The 12,171-nt window shown below is 50.9% G+C and overlaps 1 protein-coding gene across 5 annotated transcripts in view; it reads left to right on the top strand.

Annotated features, from left to right (window-relative positions):
* Positions 1 to 12,171, top strand: part of MED12 (mediator complex subunit 12) — a 24,945-nt gene that overhangs the window by 2,383 nt on the left and 10,391 nt on the right. For 4 of the 5 annotated variants that reach the window (XM_017875866.1, XM_017875870.1, XM_017875867.1 and 1 more), the window contains exons 5-31: positions 392 to 573; positions 748 to 858; positions 983 to 1,237; positions 1,621 to 1,767; positions 1,929 to 2,028; positions 2,160 to 2,296; positions 2,514 to 2,645; positions 3,013 to 3,139; positions 3,553 to 3,782; positions 4,155 to 4,235; positions 4,367 to 4,537; positions 4,743 to 4,887; positions 5,055 to 5,105; positions 5,436 to 5,554; positions 5,741 to 5,884; positions 6,330 to 6,493; positions 6,697 to 6,828; positions 7,257 to 7,484; positions 7,660 to 7,804; positions 7,962 to 8,082; positions 8,478 to 8,579; positions 8,680 to 8,793; positions 9,045 to 9,220; positions 9,400 to 9,579; positions 10,899 to 10,970; positions 11,422 to 11,555; positions 11,722 to 11,883. In XM_017875866.1, the coding sequence (XP_017731355.1) occupies positions 392 to 573; positions 748 to 858; positions 983 to 1,237; positions 1,621 to 1,767; positions 1,929 to 2,028; positions 2,160 to 2,296; positions 2,514 to 2,645; positions 3,013 to 3,139; positions 3,553 to 3,782; positions 4,155 to 4,235; positions 4,367 to 4,537; positions 4,743 to 4,887; positions 5,055 to 5,105; positions 5,436 to 5,554; positions 5,741 to 5,884; positions 6,330 to 6,493; positions 6,697 to 6,828; positions 7,257 to 7,484; positions 7,660 to 7,804; positions 7,962 to 8,082; positions 8,478 to 8,579; positions 8,680 to 8,793; positions 9,045 to 9,220; positions 9,400 to 9,579; positions 10,899 to 10,970; positions 11,422 to 11,555; positions 11,722 to 11,883 (3,862 nt within the window). The remainder of the gene's footprint in view (positions 1 to 391; positions 574 to 747; positions 859 to 982; positions 1,238 to 1,620; positions 1,768 to 1,928; positions 2,029 to 2,159; positions 2,297 to 2,513; positions 2,646 to 3,012; positions 3,140 to 3,552; positions 3,783 to 4,154; positions 4,236 to 4,366; positions 4,538 to 4,742; positions 4,888 to 5,054; positions 5,106 to 5,435; positions 5,555 to 5,740; positions 5,885 to 6,329; positions 6,494 to 6,696; positions 6,829 to 7,256; positions 7,485 to 7,659; positions 7,805 to 7,961; positions 8,083 to 8,477; positions 8,580 to 8,679; positions 8,794 to 9,044; positions 9,221 to 9,399; positions 9,580 to 10,898; positions 10,971 to 11,421; positions 11,556 to 11,721; positions 11,884 to 12,171) is intronic. The other variant, XM_017875868.1, reaches the window with a different exon arrangement.

Genomic DNA, 12,171 nt, shown 5'->3' with positions numbered 1-12,171 from the left:
ATGTTTTTTTTTTTTTTTTTTTTTTTTTTTTTTTTTTTTTTTGTGAGACAGAGTCTTGCTCTGTCACCCAGGCTAGATAGAGTGCAGTGGCAGGATCTTGGCTCACTGCAACCTCCACCTCCCGGGTTCAAGTGATTATCCTGTCTCAGCCTCCTGAGTAGCTGGGATTACAGGTGCCCACCACTGCGCCTGGCTAATTTTTGTATTTTTAATAGAAACGGGGTTTCACCATCTTGGCCAGGCTGGTCTCGAGCTCCTGACCTCGTGATCTACCCGCCTCAGCCTCCCAAAGTGCTGGGATTACAGGCGTGAGCCACTGCACCCGGCCAGTAGAAGGAAATTCTAAGCAGAAAGATAGTATCAAATAGCCCTTTTTCCCCGTTTCCTCCAGAATGGACTCAGATCATCACCAAGTACTTATGGGAGCAGTTACAGAAGATGGCTGAATACTACCGGCCAGGGCCTGCAGGAAGTGGGGGCTGTGGTTCCACGATAGGGCCCTTGCCCCATGATGTAGAGGTGGCAATCCGGCAGTGGGATTACACCGAGAAGCTGGCCATGTTCATGTTTCAGGTAGGGAGTAGGGCATGCTGTGTGGGGCATTGGGTTGAGCCTGAACTTGTACTCTGCCAGTAGAGAACAGAATCTGCTTGCCACCTTGCCCCAGTTGTGGTTCTCTTCATCTTTTCATTTACTTTATCTGCTTCATCTCTAATAGTCCCCCCTTCCCTCCCCTGGTACCCATAGGATGGAATGCTGGACAGACATGAGTTCCTGACTTGGGTGCTTGAGTGTTTTGAGAAGATCCGCCCTGGAGAGGATGAATTGCTTAAACTGCTCCTGCCCCTGCTTCTCCGAGTAAGGCTTGGAATTTTGGTGGTAGTGGGGCAGGGGGAGTCTAAGAAGGATTTAAGGAAGAATAAAACGTCAGAGCAGGGTCCCCTGGAGAGAACTAGGGGCTCTGATGGTCATGTCTTCACAGTACTCTGGCGAATTTGTTCAGTCTGCGTACCTGTCTCGCCGCCTTGCCTACTTTTGTACACGGAGACTGGCCCTGCAGCTAGATGGTGTGAGCAGTCACTCATCTCATGTTATATCTGCTCAGTCAACAAGCTCGCTACCCACCACCCCTGCTCCTCAGCCCCCAACTAGCAGCACCCCCTCAACTCCCTTTAGTGACCTGCTTATGTGCCCTCAGCACCGGCCCCTGGTTTTTGGCCTCAGCTGTATCCTACAGGTAGGTACTAGGTGGGCCCAAGGAAGCATTGAGAGATAACCTGAGAAGAATCGGGTGCCCATCCCAGAGAATAGGGGTAATTCCAAATTGGATGTGGGAGTAGGTGCTGAGTACTTGCTTGGAGGTTGTTGTTTCTTGGTAATGGGGTGTTAGTCCCCTTTGGGGGTTTTGACCAGCCTCTCTCTCCCTTCCAGGGCTAAATAGTAGGCCCAGAGCCTTTTAGGAAAGTGAGTGAAGGGAGGGAATCAGGGGTGGAGTGATGCCTGTCTTGGGGGCCCAGTCAGAATAACTTTGGATCTGAAATCTATGGGTTTGGTCTTAGAATGGGATTCCAGAGGGGTAGCCACGTGAACGAGTTGGACTTAGCTGTTTCTATCTGGCAGACCATCCTCCTGTGTTGTCCTAGTGCCTTGGTTTGGCACTACTCACTGACTGATAGCAGAATTAAGACCGGCTCACCACTTGACCACTTGCCTATTGCCCCCTCCAACCTGCCCATGCCAGAGGGTAACAGTGCCTTCACTCAGCAGGTATGTCTGACCACTAGCCTGGTACTCTCAGATTGGGCTATGAGGCTAAAGTACTCTCTCAGGAATAGTGATTTGGAGTCTGGTACTATTCTTCTAGCCTGGGGCTCTGGCCTTTTGTATGCCTTGGTACATCCTTATAGCCTTCCTTTTTAATATTGCAGGTCCGTGCAAAGTTGCGGGAGATCGAGCAGCAGATCAAGGAGCGGGGACAGGCAGTTGAAGTTCGCTGGTCTTTCGATAAATGCCAGGAAGCTACTGCAGGTATGTGTCAAGAGAACAGATAATAGGAAGTATGTTTGAGGAAAGGATGAAGATAGTAAGGACATGTAGATCTGAGAGCCAGAATACACTGGGCCTCTGGTTCAGTCCCCTTTACCACTTTTCCTCCTTAGGCTTCACCATTGGACGGGTGCTTCATACTTTGGAAGTGCTGGACAGCCATAGTTTTGAGCGCTCTGACTTCAGCAACTCTCTTGACTCACTTTGTAACCGAATCTTTGGATTGGGGCCTAGCAAGGATGGGCATGAGGTAAGCGAAAAGGGGAATAGAAGGAGCAAAAAACTGCAAGAGCAGTAATATATCTGAGGGGAAGTCATGGTGAGGCATTGAAAGCAGAGCATATCTGCAGAAATGATCTTACTGGGCCCAGAATGTTTTATGATGGAGCACAGTCTTTAGGAAATTGGAACTCATTTCTTTGTCCCCACCCCTACCTTACTCCTCCCTCTCTTCCTTTGGTCTCCAGATCTCCTCAGATGATGATGCTGTGGTGTCATTGCTATGTGAATGGGCTGTCAGCTGCAAGCGTTCTGGTCGGCATCGTGCTATGGTGGTAGCCAAGCTCCTGGAGAAGAGACAGGCGGAGATTGAGGCTGAGGTTAGAGGGCAGAGATAAGAGAACGAGATTGGCCAATGGGAAGGAATTTACTGGGGTTGGAGACCAAGAGATGGAGGTGGTGGAGGGACCAGAGTTGAAGGTATGAGAACAGAGTAAAGAAGTGGAAGAGAACCTAAAGGCAAAGTAACGGACATGAGGTGAAAGTAGAGAAGAGTGGATTGTTATCAGAGTTAGAGATAACATCAAGGCTTCAGTTGGGAGGTGGTAAAGAAAATGGAGGTCAGCAGGGGAATGAAAGTGAAAAGCATGGGGTAGAGGTCAAGCAGGTAGTAGTTTAAGGCCTACACATTGAGGATTGAAGAAGCAGGTAAAAGTCAGTTCTACAATTTGTTCTGTCATCTTGCAGCGTTGTGGAGAATCAGAAGCCGCAGATGAGAAGGGTTCCATCGCCTCTGGCTCCCTTTCTGCTCCTAGTGCTCCCATTTTCCAGGATGTCCTCCTGCAGTTTCTGGATACACAGGCTCCCATGCTGAGTACGGACCCCTACCACTCTCTAGTTGCGTCTGCCTAGACTCAGTTACCCGCCACTGTCATCAAAAAGTATATTTCTCTCTTGGGCTCTATGCAGAATGACTTTTAGATGTAGTTCTAGTGATCCTCTTTTAACTGATCATCTTACAGTCAAAGTAGAGAAATACAGAGAAGGATTAAAACAAGAGCTTGTGATTGAAGCATTTTCACTGCGTAAATCGCCACAAAGATGTTACATTCCTTTCTGAGATGGTGTGTGGGGCAGCATGTGGGGTAACCAACCACACTTTGTCCCTCGACAGTTTCTGGGATTTTTATTTTATCACTCTTATTATTGCCTTAGGTGTGTCCCTCTCTCTTTTGGCCCACCTTTTTGTGTTCTCCTAACTCATGTTTCCTCGTTCCCTTCCTCCAGCGGACCCCCGAAGTGAGAGTGAGCGGGTGGAATTCTTTAACTTAGTACTGCTGTTCTGTGAACTGATTCGACATGATGTTTTCTCCCACAACATGTATACTTGCACTCTCATCTCCCGAGGGGACCTTGCCTTTGGAGCCCCTGGTCCCCGGCCTCCCTCTCCCTTTGATGATCCTGCCGATGACCCAGAGCACAAGGAGGCTGAAGGCAGCAGCAGCAGCAAGCTGGAGGTGAGTGGGCTTTTCCTTGCCCTAGATCGTTTCTTCTGACATTTCTATCTTCATGGCTCCCAGAGGCCTCTAAGAGCCTCTTTTGCCTGGGGCAGGGGGGTAGTATTTTCTTAGCACTTGGTGATTGACTAAGCACTATCACATCGATTGTTTCATTGGTTCCGCCCATCAGCCTTGCGAGGTACTCTTATCCCCATTTTCAAGCTGAAGGAAACAGAGGCCTATACTGGTTAAGTGATTGGATGACTTGACTCCAGATCCTGTGCTTTCCACAATCTGGTCTTCTCTCTCCAATTCCCCCGTGAAGTTTTCTAGATGGTGGGAGCTGCTCCCTAGGGCTAAAACAACTTTGCTTATGTTCTATGCCCTCAGGATCCAGGGCTTTCAGAATCTATGGATATTGACCCTAGTTCCAGTGTGCTCTTTGAGGACATGGAGAAGCCTGATTTCTCAGTAAGTTCAATCCTGAGCGTGGCAGAATCTGGCTCCTTTGATCTTCCCATTATTCCTGCTTTTGGCATTTCTTTATCCCCCCTCATCCCCTTTCCATCTTCTCATGTTCTGCCTTCTCACCTTTCTCTCAGTTGTTCTCCCCTACTATGCCCTGTGAGGGGAAGGGCAGTCCATCCCCTGAGAAGCCAGATGTCGAGAAGGAGGTGAAGCCCCCACCCAAGGAGAAGATCGAAGGGACCCTTGGGGTTCTTTACGACCAGCCACGACACGTGCAGTATGCCACCCACTTTCCCATCCCCCAGGTACTGTTCCCCAGCACCTTGTGATGATCTGTTTTGAACCTAGATTGCTGTCCAAGGAATTTGCTGAGGGGTTGGAGCTGTTCCTGAGGATGTGGGTTGGGAAAGGGAAGGGCTTTAGCATGTGGATGCTGAGGGGTGTGGAGCATGATTTCAAGAGGAGGGAAGGAGATCGGTGCTGGAGTCTGATGGTGCTGCTGGGATGCAGGAGGAGTCATGCAGCCATGAGTGCAACCAGCGGTTGGTCGTACTGTTTGGGGTGGGAAAGCAGCGAGATGATGCCCGCCATGCCATCAAGAAAATCACCAAGGATATCCTGAAGGTTCTGAACCGCAAGGGGACAGCAGAAACTGGTGGGTTTGAGGCTCCTTAAACAGATCTCCCCCAAAGAGTGCCCTAGTCAGTCTTCCCTTCCCCAGCATAGGGAACTCCCCAGTCATGTCCCAATGTCCTGTCTCTTGGAGTCTCCTGAGAGCTCTAGTCCTTTTGAAACTTCCCCCCTCATTCCCCCCCTCTACAGACCAGCTTGCTCCTATTGTGCCTCTGAATCCTGGAGACCTGACATTCTTAGGTACCTCACAGTAAGCCCCATACTGCCCTCCCTCCCTCTCCCTTCCCTCCCTCAACCTAGCACCTCCCTGTACATATTCCTTTAAGGTCCACATAGTCTGTGGTCCTCTAAACCTTTGCTTCACTGTCCCCTTCCCTTCATTCCTCCCCCATCCCTTCCTTGACCCTCCCTTCCCTGTTTCCCTCTTCCTTCCTTCCCTCCCTCCCTCCTTCCCTCTCTCCCTCCCTCCCTCCCTCCCTCCCATAGCCTTCTCTCCATACCCCACTCCCCACCCCTAGTCAACTAGTTATCTTCCCTATCTTGACTGGTCCCTTTCAACTGTCCCCTCAGGTGGGGAGGATGGGCAGAAGCGGCGACGCAACCGGCCTGAAGCCTTCCCCACTGCTGAAGATATCTTTGCTAAGTTCCAGCACCTTTCACATTATGACCAACACCAGGTCACGGCTCAGGTGTGGGCCTAAGCCCAGCCCCTTTCCCACATTCTGGCCTCCTCTCCTGTTTTCCTTTTCTTCCCTATCTTCTCCCTGCTAGGCAGGCTAAGCCTCCTGGTCTCATCCCCTTCCACTGTCATCCTTTCCTGCTTCCCTGGTTCTTTCCTCTCTCCACTCCCGTCTCACTCCCACTGCCCTTATCAGGTCTCCCGGAATGTTCTGGAGCAGATCACGAGCTTTGCCCTTGGCATGTCATACCACTTGCCTCTGGTGCAGCATGTGCAGTTCATCTTCGACCTCATGGAATATTCACTCAGCATCAGTGGCCTCATCGACTTTGCCATTCAGGTGGGGAAGTTGGGGAGATGAGGGTGGAGGAAGGAGTTCGTGCCATATAGGGGCTATGGAGGGTCATAAGGACAGGGGTAAATGCTCCAGCCAGTTTCCCAGGCTATTTGAAGGGGCAGAAAGACTAGCACGGGGGGAGTGGAACATGAGCTGAGACTGCAGGAATAGAGACAAGTGCTCCCTGGGGAGGCCAAGAGGCAGATTAGAGCATTGGGCACAGACCATCCTCCCACTGTGGAGTTCATAGAACTGTATCCTGGACACTGGTTAGAGGTGTTGTTGATAGACTAAAGGACCGTGGCATAGGGTAACGAGCCCTTCTATCCTGAGGTGGCTCCAGCAGGAAGGGGCTCAGGCCCAGCCTTGCCAGCGTCCCCACAGGAAGGTGGGTTCTATGTAACATGAGGGGCCTCTTTGCATTTCTCACCCCCGTTCACTCTGCTAGCTGCTGAATGAACTGAGTGTAGTTGAGGCTGAGCTGCTTCTCAAATCCTCGGATCTGGTGGGCAGCTACACTACTAGCCTGTGCCTGTGCATCGTGGCTGTCCTGCGGCACTATCATGCCTGCCTCATCCTCAACCAGGACCAGATGGCACAGGTCTTTGAGGGGTAAGCAGGACGTTGGAATAACTGAAACAAAGCTCTGGCGAATGCTGGTGGAAGTGGCCTGGGAAGAGCATGCACTTCCTCACACTCTGGGGAAGTGCCTGCCACTCAGATGGGAAAGGAATGGTATTTCCCAGAGGCTTGAATCCCTTTGGAGGAGCCCGCATACCATCTGCTGACCCTCCCAACCTTGCTTCTTCATGCAGGCTGTGTGGCGTTGTGAAGCATGGGATGAACCGGTCCGATGGCTCCTCTGCAGAGCGCTGTATCCTTGCTTATCTCTATGATCTGTACACCTCCTGTAGCCATTTAAAGAACAAATTTGGGGAGCTCTTCAGGTAAGAGAGGTGGAAGGTAAGGGGTAGCAAGTGGGACCTACTCCCTTCTTCCCATAACCACCCAACTCAGGAGGAGAGGAGCATGGCCTGGGACCCTGCTGCCTGTCTAGGGTCATTTGTGGACTGTGTCCTCCACATACTGTTGTATTACCAAGAGTGGGCCCTCTTCCTCAGCAGGCTTGCCCCCCGCCTGTATCTGTGGGGCCCAAACTCTTCCCCCTCTTCCTTGCTGCCTTCAGAGGCCCCAGTTCCTTATTCCCATGTGGTTCCTTTCCTGCCCAGTCCGTTTTGTCCCATCTCCCTTTTCTTGTCCCAAGATCCTTCATCCCTCACTTTCTCCTTTTTTTCTTTTCTCCCCTTTCCTGACCATCCCTCGACCTCAGCAGACCTTCTTCAACACTACTATCTCCTTTCCTCCATCCCTGCAGCGACTTTTGCTCAAAGGTGAAGAACACCATCTACTGCAACGTGGAGCCATCGGAATCAAATATGCGCTGGGCACCTGAGTTCATGATTGACACTCTAGAGAACCCTGCAGCTCACACCTTCACCTACACAGGGCTAGGCAAGAGTCTTAGTGAGAACCCTGCTAACCGCTACAGCTTTGTCTGCAATGCCCTTATGCACGTCTGTGTGGGGCACCATGATCCCGATAGGTATGGGGTGTACTGAGTGAGGAAGGGCACTATGCTCCCACCTGAGATAGGGAGGGCTGAGGTATCTGGGAGGTACTACAACCTTCATTATGTACTGGGGCAGAGATGAGAAGTTAATGGGTCTGAGGTTTTGTGGAGCAAGGTTTTTCCTGAGGGCATTTGTACTTTTCCCTAGGGTGAATGACATCGCAATCCTGTGTGCAGAGCTGACCGGCTATTGCAAGTCACTGAGTGCAGAATGGCTAGGAGTGCTTAAGGCCTTGTGCTGCTCCTCTAACAATGGCACTTGTGGTTTCAACGACCTCCTCTGCAATGTAGATGTGAGACCTGGGGTGGGGTCTTGCTAGTGGAGCAGTGACCAGGGCAGGGGGCTGGTCGTGATCCTCTGATCAGGGACAGAGTTCCATAGAGTGGAGGCACACTGCTTTGAGTGGGCCTCCACTCTGAGTCATCGTGTCTGTCTGTTTTTTCCTCCAGGTCAGTGACCTATCTTTTCATGACTCGTTAGCTACTTTTGTTGCCATCCTCATCGCTCGGCAGTGTTTGCTCCTGGAAGATCTGATTCGCTGTGCTGCCATCCCTTCACTCCTTAATGCTGGTGAACTACCAATCTGTAACCCCTAGCATTTCTAGACCTCAAATTTCAATACACACTGGACGGCCATCCTCTCATTGTTCACTGTGGGAGACCTTGCTGCGGCTCCCTGGCCTTCCCCAGAAGGCCAGTCCTTTGGTATGCTGAAGGCTAGAAGGAACCTGTTTTTTAGCCCTGGATTTGCGGCCCTGACCTTTGCAATTTCTGACCCTTCAACTGCATAACAGTTCTCTGCTCTACCTCGCTTTCAATATTATCTTGCTTTTTCTCCTTTCACTTTACCTCATCTTCTCTCCCGTGCCCCTGCCGTACACTTGCATGCATGCAGGCACGCACACGTATAAACCCACATGCAGTTCAGCTTCATCCTTCCCAGATCTGTTTTGTCTTCCTTTTAGCTTGTAGTGAACAGGACTCTGAGCCAGGGGCCCGGCTTACCTGCCGCATCCTCCTTCACCTTTTCAAGACACCGCAGCTCAATCCTTGCCAGTCTGATGGAAGTAAGTGACCCTGATCTGAACCAGCCAACAGTAGAAAGTGTGGTTCCCCTGCCTCCGTGGATTCTACTTTTGCTTCCCCTGACTTCATCGCCTTCCCCAGACAAGCCTACAGTAGGAATCCGCTCCTCCTGTGACCGCCACCTGCTGGCTGCCTCCCAGAACCGCATCGTGGATGGAGCTGTGTTTGCTGTTCTCAAGGCTGTGTTTGTACTTGGTACGGGGGTAGGAAGGGAGTGGTGCCAGAAGTGTGTATAGGGTGGAGTGCCAGCTAAACTACAAGGGACAGTCTTTCTCCCTTCTGAAGGTGGTCTCTCTGACCTTTGGGGAGGAGGGGAGGGAGAGAAGTATATTTCTGTCCCATAGGGCAGGATTTGGGGTGTTTCTGCCTCTGTGGGCCCAGGGTGGGTCTCCACACAGTGTTCCAATCTCACTCTGCCCTCCCTATCTCCCACCCGTGAACCACAGGGGATGCGGAACTGAAAGGTTCAGGCTTCACTGTGACAGGAGGAACAGAAGAACTTCCAGAGGAGGAGGGAGGAGGTGGCAGTGGTGGTCGGAGGCAGGGTGGCCGCAACATCTCTGTGGAGACAGCCAGTCTGGATGTCTATGCCAAGTACGTGCTGCGCAGCATCTGCCAACAGGTCAGTCTCACCTTCCTCCCACACCTCCTAAATGCCTCTGTGTAATATAGTCCCGTTTCCAGCCCATGATCACACCACCTCCCTACTATACATTGTGTTCCTTACCAACTCCAACCCGTCCTCCATATTCCTAACCCCCTCACTGGTTGCTCCCAGTCCCTGATTGTCAGCTTCCTCAGGAATGGGTAGGAGAACGTTGCCTTAAGTCGCTGTGTGAGGACAGCAATGACCTGCAAGACCCAGTGTTGAGTAGTGCCCAGGCGCAGCGCCTCATGCAGCTCATCTGCTACCCACATCGACTGCTGGACAATGAGGATGGGGAAAACCCCCAGCGGCAGCGCATAAAGCGCATTCTTCAGGTAGGCCAAGGCTGTGGGGGCCGCAGAGGAAGCAGTGGGCCCAATCTGGGGAGAAACAATAGGAACCTTGAGAAAAGGAGAGGGGGAGTTAAATAGAGAGGAAGACAAGGATATAGTGGAGGAGAGAGGTAGCGAGAGAAACAGCTCCAGCATGGGCTGAGGAGTAAGTCCAATATGGTCTAGACTCCAGTGTAAGAGTATTAGGTGAGGGCATAGCTATCTGGAATGAATCTAGCTTATCAATGGGAAGCATAGCATCTGGGAGGCCTAGGCGTGGGCCTTGTATATTTGGCATTTTGGCCATGGCTCAGAACTGAATAGTAGTAGCTACTACTTGCTGAGCATGTGTTTTGTGCCAGGTACTGTGCTAGGTACTCCGCACACATTTCCTCATTTAATCTTTATGACCCTATGAAGTAGATGAGCCTCCCTGTTTGACCGATGAGGAAACTGAGGCTTGAAGAGGTTAAGTAACTTGTCTAAGGTCACATAGCTGATAAGTTTAGAGTCAATATGTGAACGCAGACATGTCTCTGCACTTTCCACTTGACATTGCTTCACACCTTCAGATGACCAGAGAGTGGAAAAATAAAGCCGTTGAGGAAAAGCTAAAGGAATAAAGTCTCTTCAGCCCAGAAGAGATAGTGTCGAAGAGAGATTAGCTAACAGTAGCCTTCTGGTCTCTACAGGACTTTGAGAGATTGTTTTATAAAGGTCCTGTCAGGGACTTTGAGCAGTTGGTCTAAAACGAGAGAAGCAGGCTTCAACTTTAACATCAAGGGTTTCAAGGTTAAGCATTAAGCAGAACTTTCTGATACGAAGGGATGGGAAAGATGTGAAATCTTTCCTGAACATTTTAAAATTGGAAAGATTTTCAAATATTTTTGGGTTTTTAAATGTTTTTTTTTTTTTTTTTGAGACGGAGTCTTGCTCTTGTCACCCAGGCTGGAGTGCAGTGGCGCGATCTCAGCTCACTGCAACCTCTGCCTCCCAAGGTCAAGTGATTCTCCTGCCTCAGCCTCCTGAGTAACTGGGATTACAGGCGCCCACCACCATGCCCGGCTAATTTTTGTATTTTTAGTAGAGACGGAGTTTTGCCATGTTGGCCAGGCTGATCTCGAACTCCTAACCTCAGGTGATCTGCCTGTCTCAGCCTCCCTAAATGTAGTCTTTCTTAAAGATGGGGACATAGAGGTCCCTTTCAGACCTCCAGGAGTCTGTGATTCAATGTTGTAGGAGAACAGGAATTGGCCTCAGATTGGTGGGTAGCTGGGGGTAACATGATGATGACTAGCCTGGGTGTGGGGCCTCTATCACAGAACTTGGACCAGTGGACCATGCGCCAGTCTTCCTTGGAGTTGCAGCTCATGATCAAGCAGACCCCTAACAATGTGAGTAGTGCCTGGACCCTCCCTTTCCTGTGTTCACGTTCAGCTCCATGTGTCAGGGAGGCGGTCCACCACAGAAGAACCTAGATCCTACCCTTGGGCTCTTGAGCTGAGAGATAAGAGGGGATGGAAAAATGGTGAACAAGTGGAGCTGCTGATAAGGGAAATGGGTTGAGAGTGTTGGAGCTCTGAGCTGTGGGGAAGATTGGTGGTGGTAGTGGAGCCTGTTTATCTGGCCACAGATGTAAGGAGGTATGTAAAGGAGAAGACAATGAGGAATTGGAGAAATACGGAGGTACTAGAGGACATGATTCCCAAAAGAGTTGGGTTCCTATCTCCCCATCAACCTCCGCCAGTGCTGTCCTTCTCCCTCATCTCCCATCTCTCCTACCATCTGCTTTCCTTCACCCTTAGCTACCTATTTTAGCACTTCTGTGCCTTTCATCCTCCCCAGGAGATGAACTCCCTCTTGGAGAACATTGCCAAGGCCACAATCGAGGTTTTCCAACAGTCAGCAGAGACAGGGTCATCTTCTGGAAGTACTGCAAGCAACATGCCCAGCAGCAGCAAGACCAAGCCTGTGCTCAGGTCGGATAGAAACATGTTAGGACCCATCCCCTTAGGAATTTCTCTGCTGGTAGCATGAGCGATGTCAGATGCGTGGAGATGCCAGCATGTCCATCAGGGAAAGGAGAGGATGGATTGTTCCAACCTTGCCTGGCTCCCCTGTGACCCTGTGTCCTCTGTTCTCCAGCTCTCTAGAGCGCTCTGGTGTATGGCTGGTGGCCCCCCTCATTGCTAAACTGCCCACCTCAGTCCAGGGACATGTGTTAAAGGCTGCTGGGGAGGAATTGGAGAAGGGTCAGCACCTGGGTTCCTCTTCACGCAAAGAACGTGATCGACAAAAGCAGAAGAGGTAAAGGGGCTTAGGGAGTGGACCAAGATTGAGGGGTAGAAAGGAGAAGAGGCAGGCCTGGGGAAGAATAAAACTGGGGCTAAGGAGAAGCATCATAGGAAAGTGGAAAATCAGAAGATAAGAGTGGGCATGGCTGAGCAAGAGGCTAGGTGTTAAGAGCATAGAGTCTGGAGAAGGAGGTTGGAAATTGACCCCCAACCCACAGTCTCCCTTTTCTCCTCCTCTCCTCTCCTCTCCTCTCCTCTCCTGTTCCCTCCCCTCCCCTCCCCTCCCCTCCCGTCTCCTCCC

This window comes from Rhinopithecus bieti, unplaced genomic scaffold (genome assembly GCF_001698545.2).
Source record: "Rhinopithecus bieti isolate Rb0 unplaced genomic scaffold, ASM169854v2 scaffold_10417, whole genome shotgun sequence".
Lineage (NCBI taxonomy): Eukaryota > Metazoa > Chordata > Mammalia > Primates > Cercopithecidae > Rhinopithecus > Rhinopithecus bieti.
This window is presented reverse-complemented; position numbering and strand designations above follow the sequence as displayed.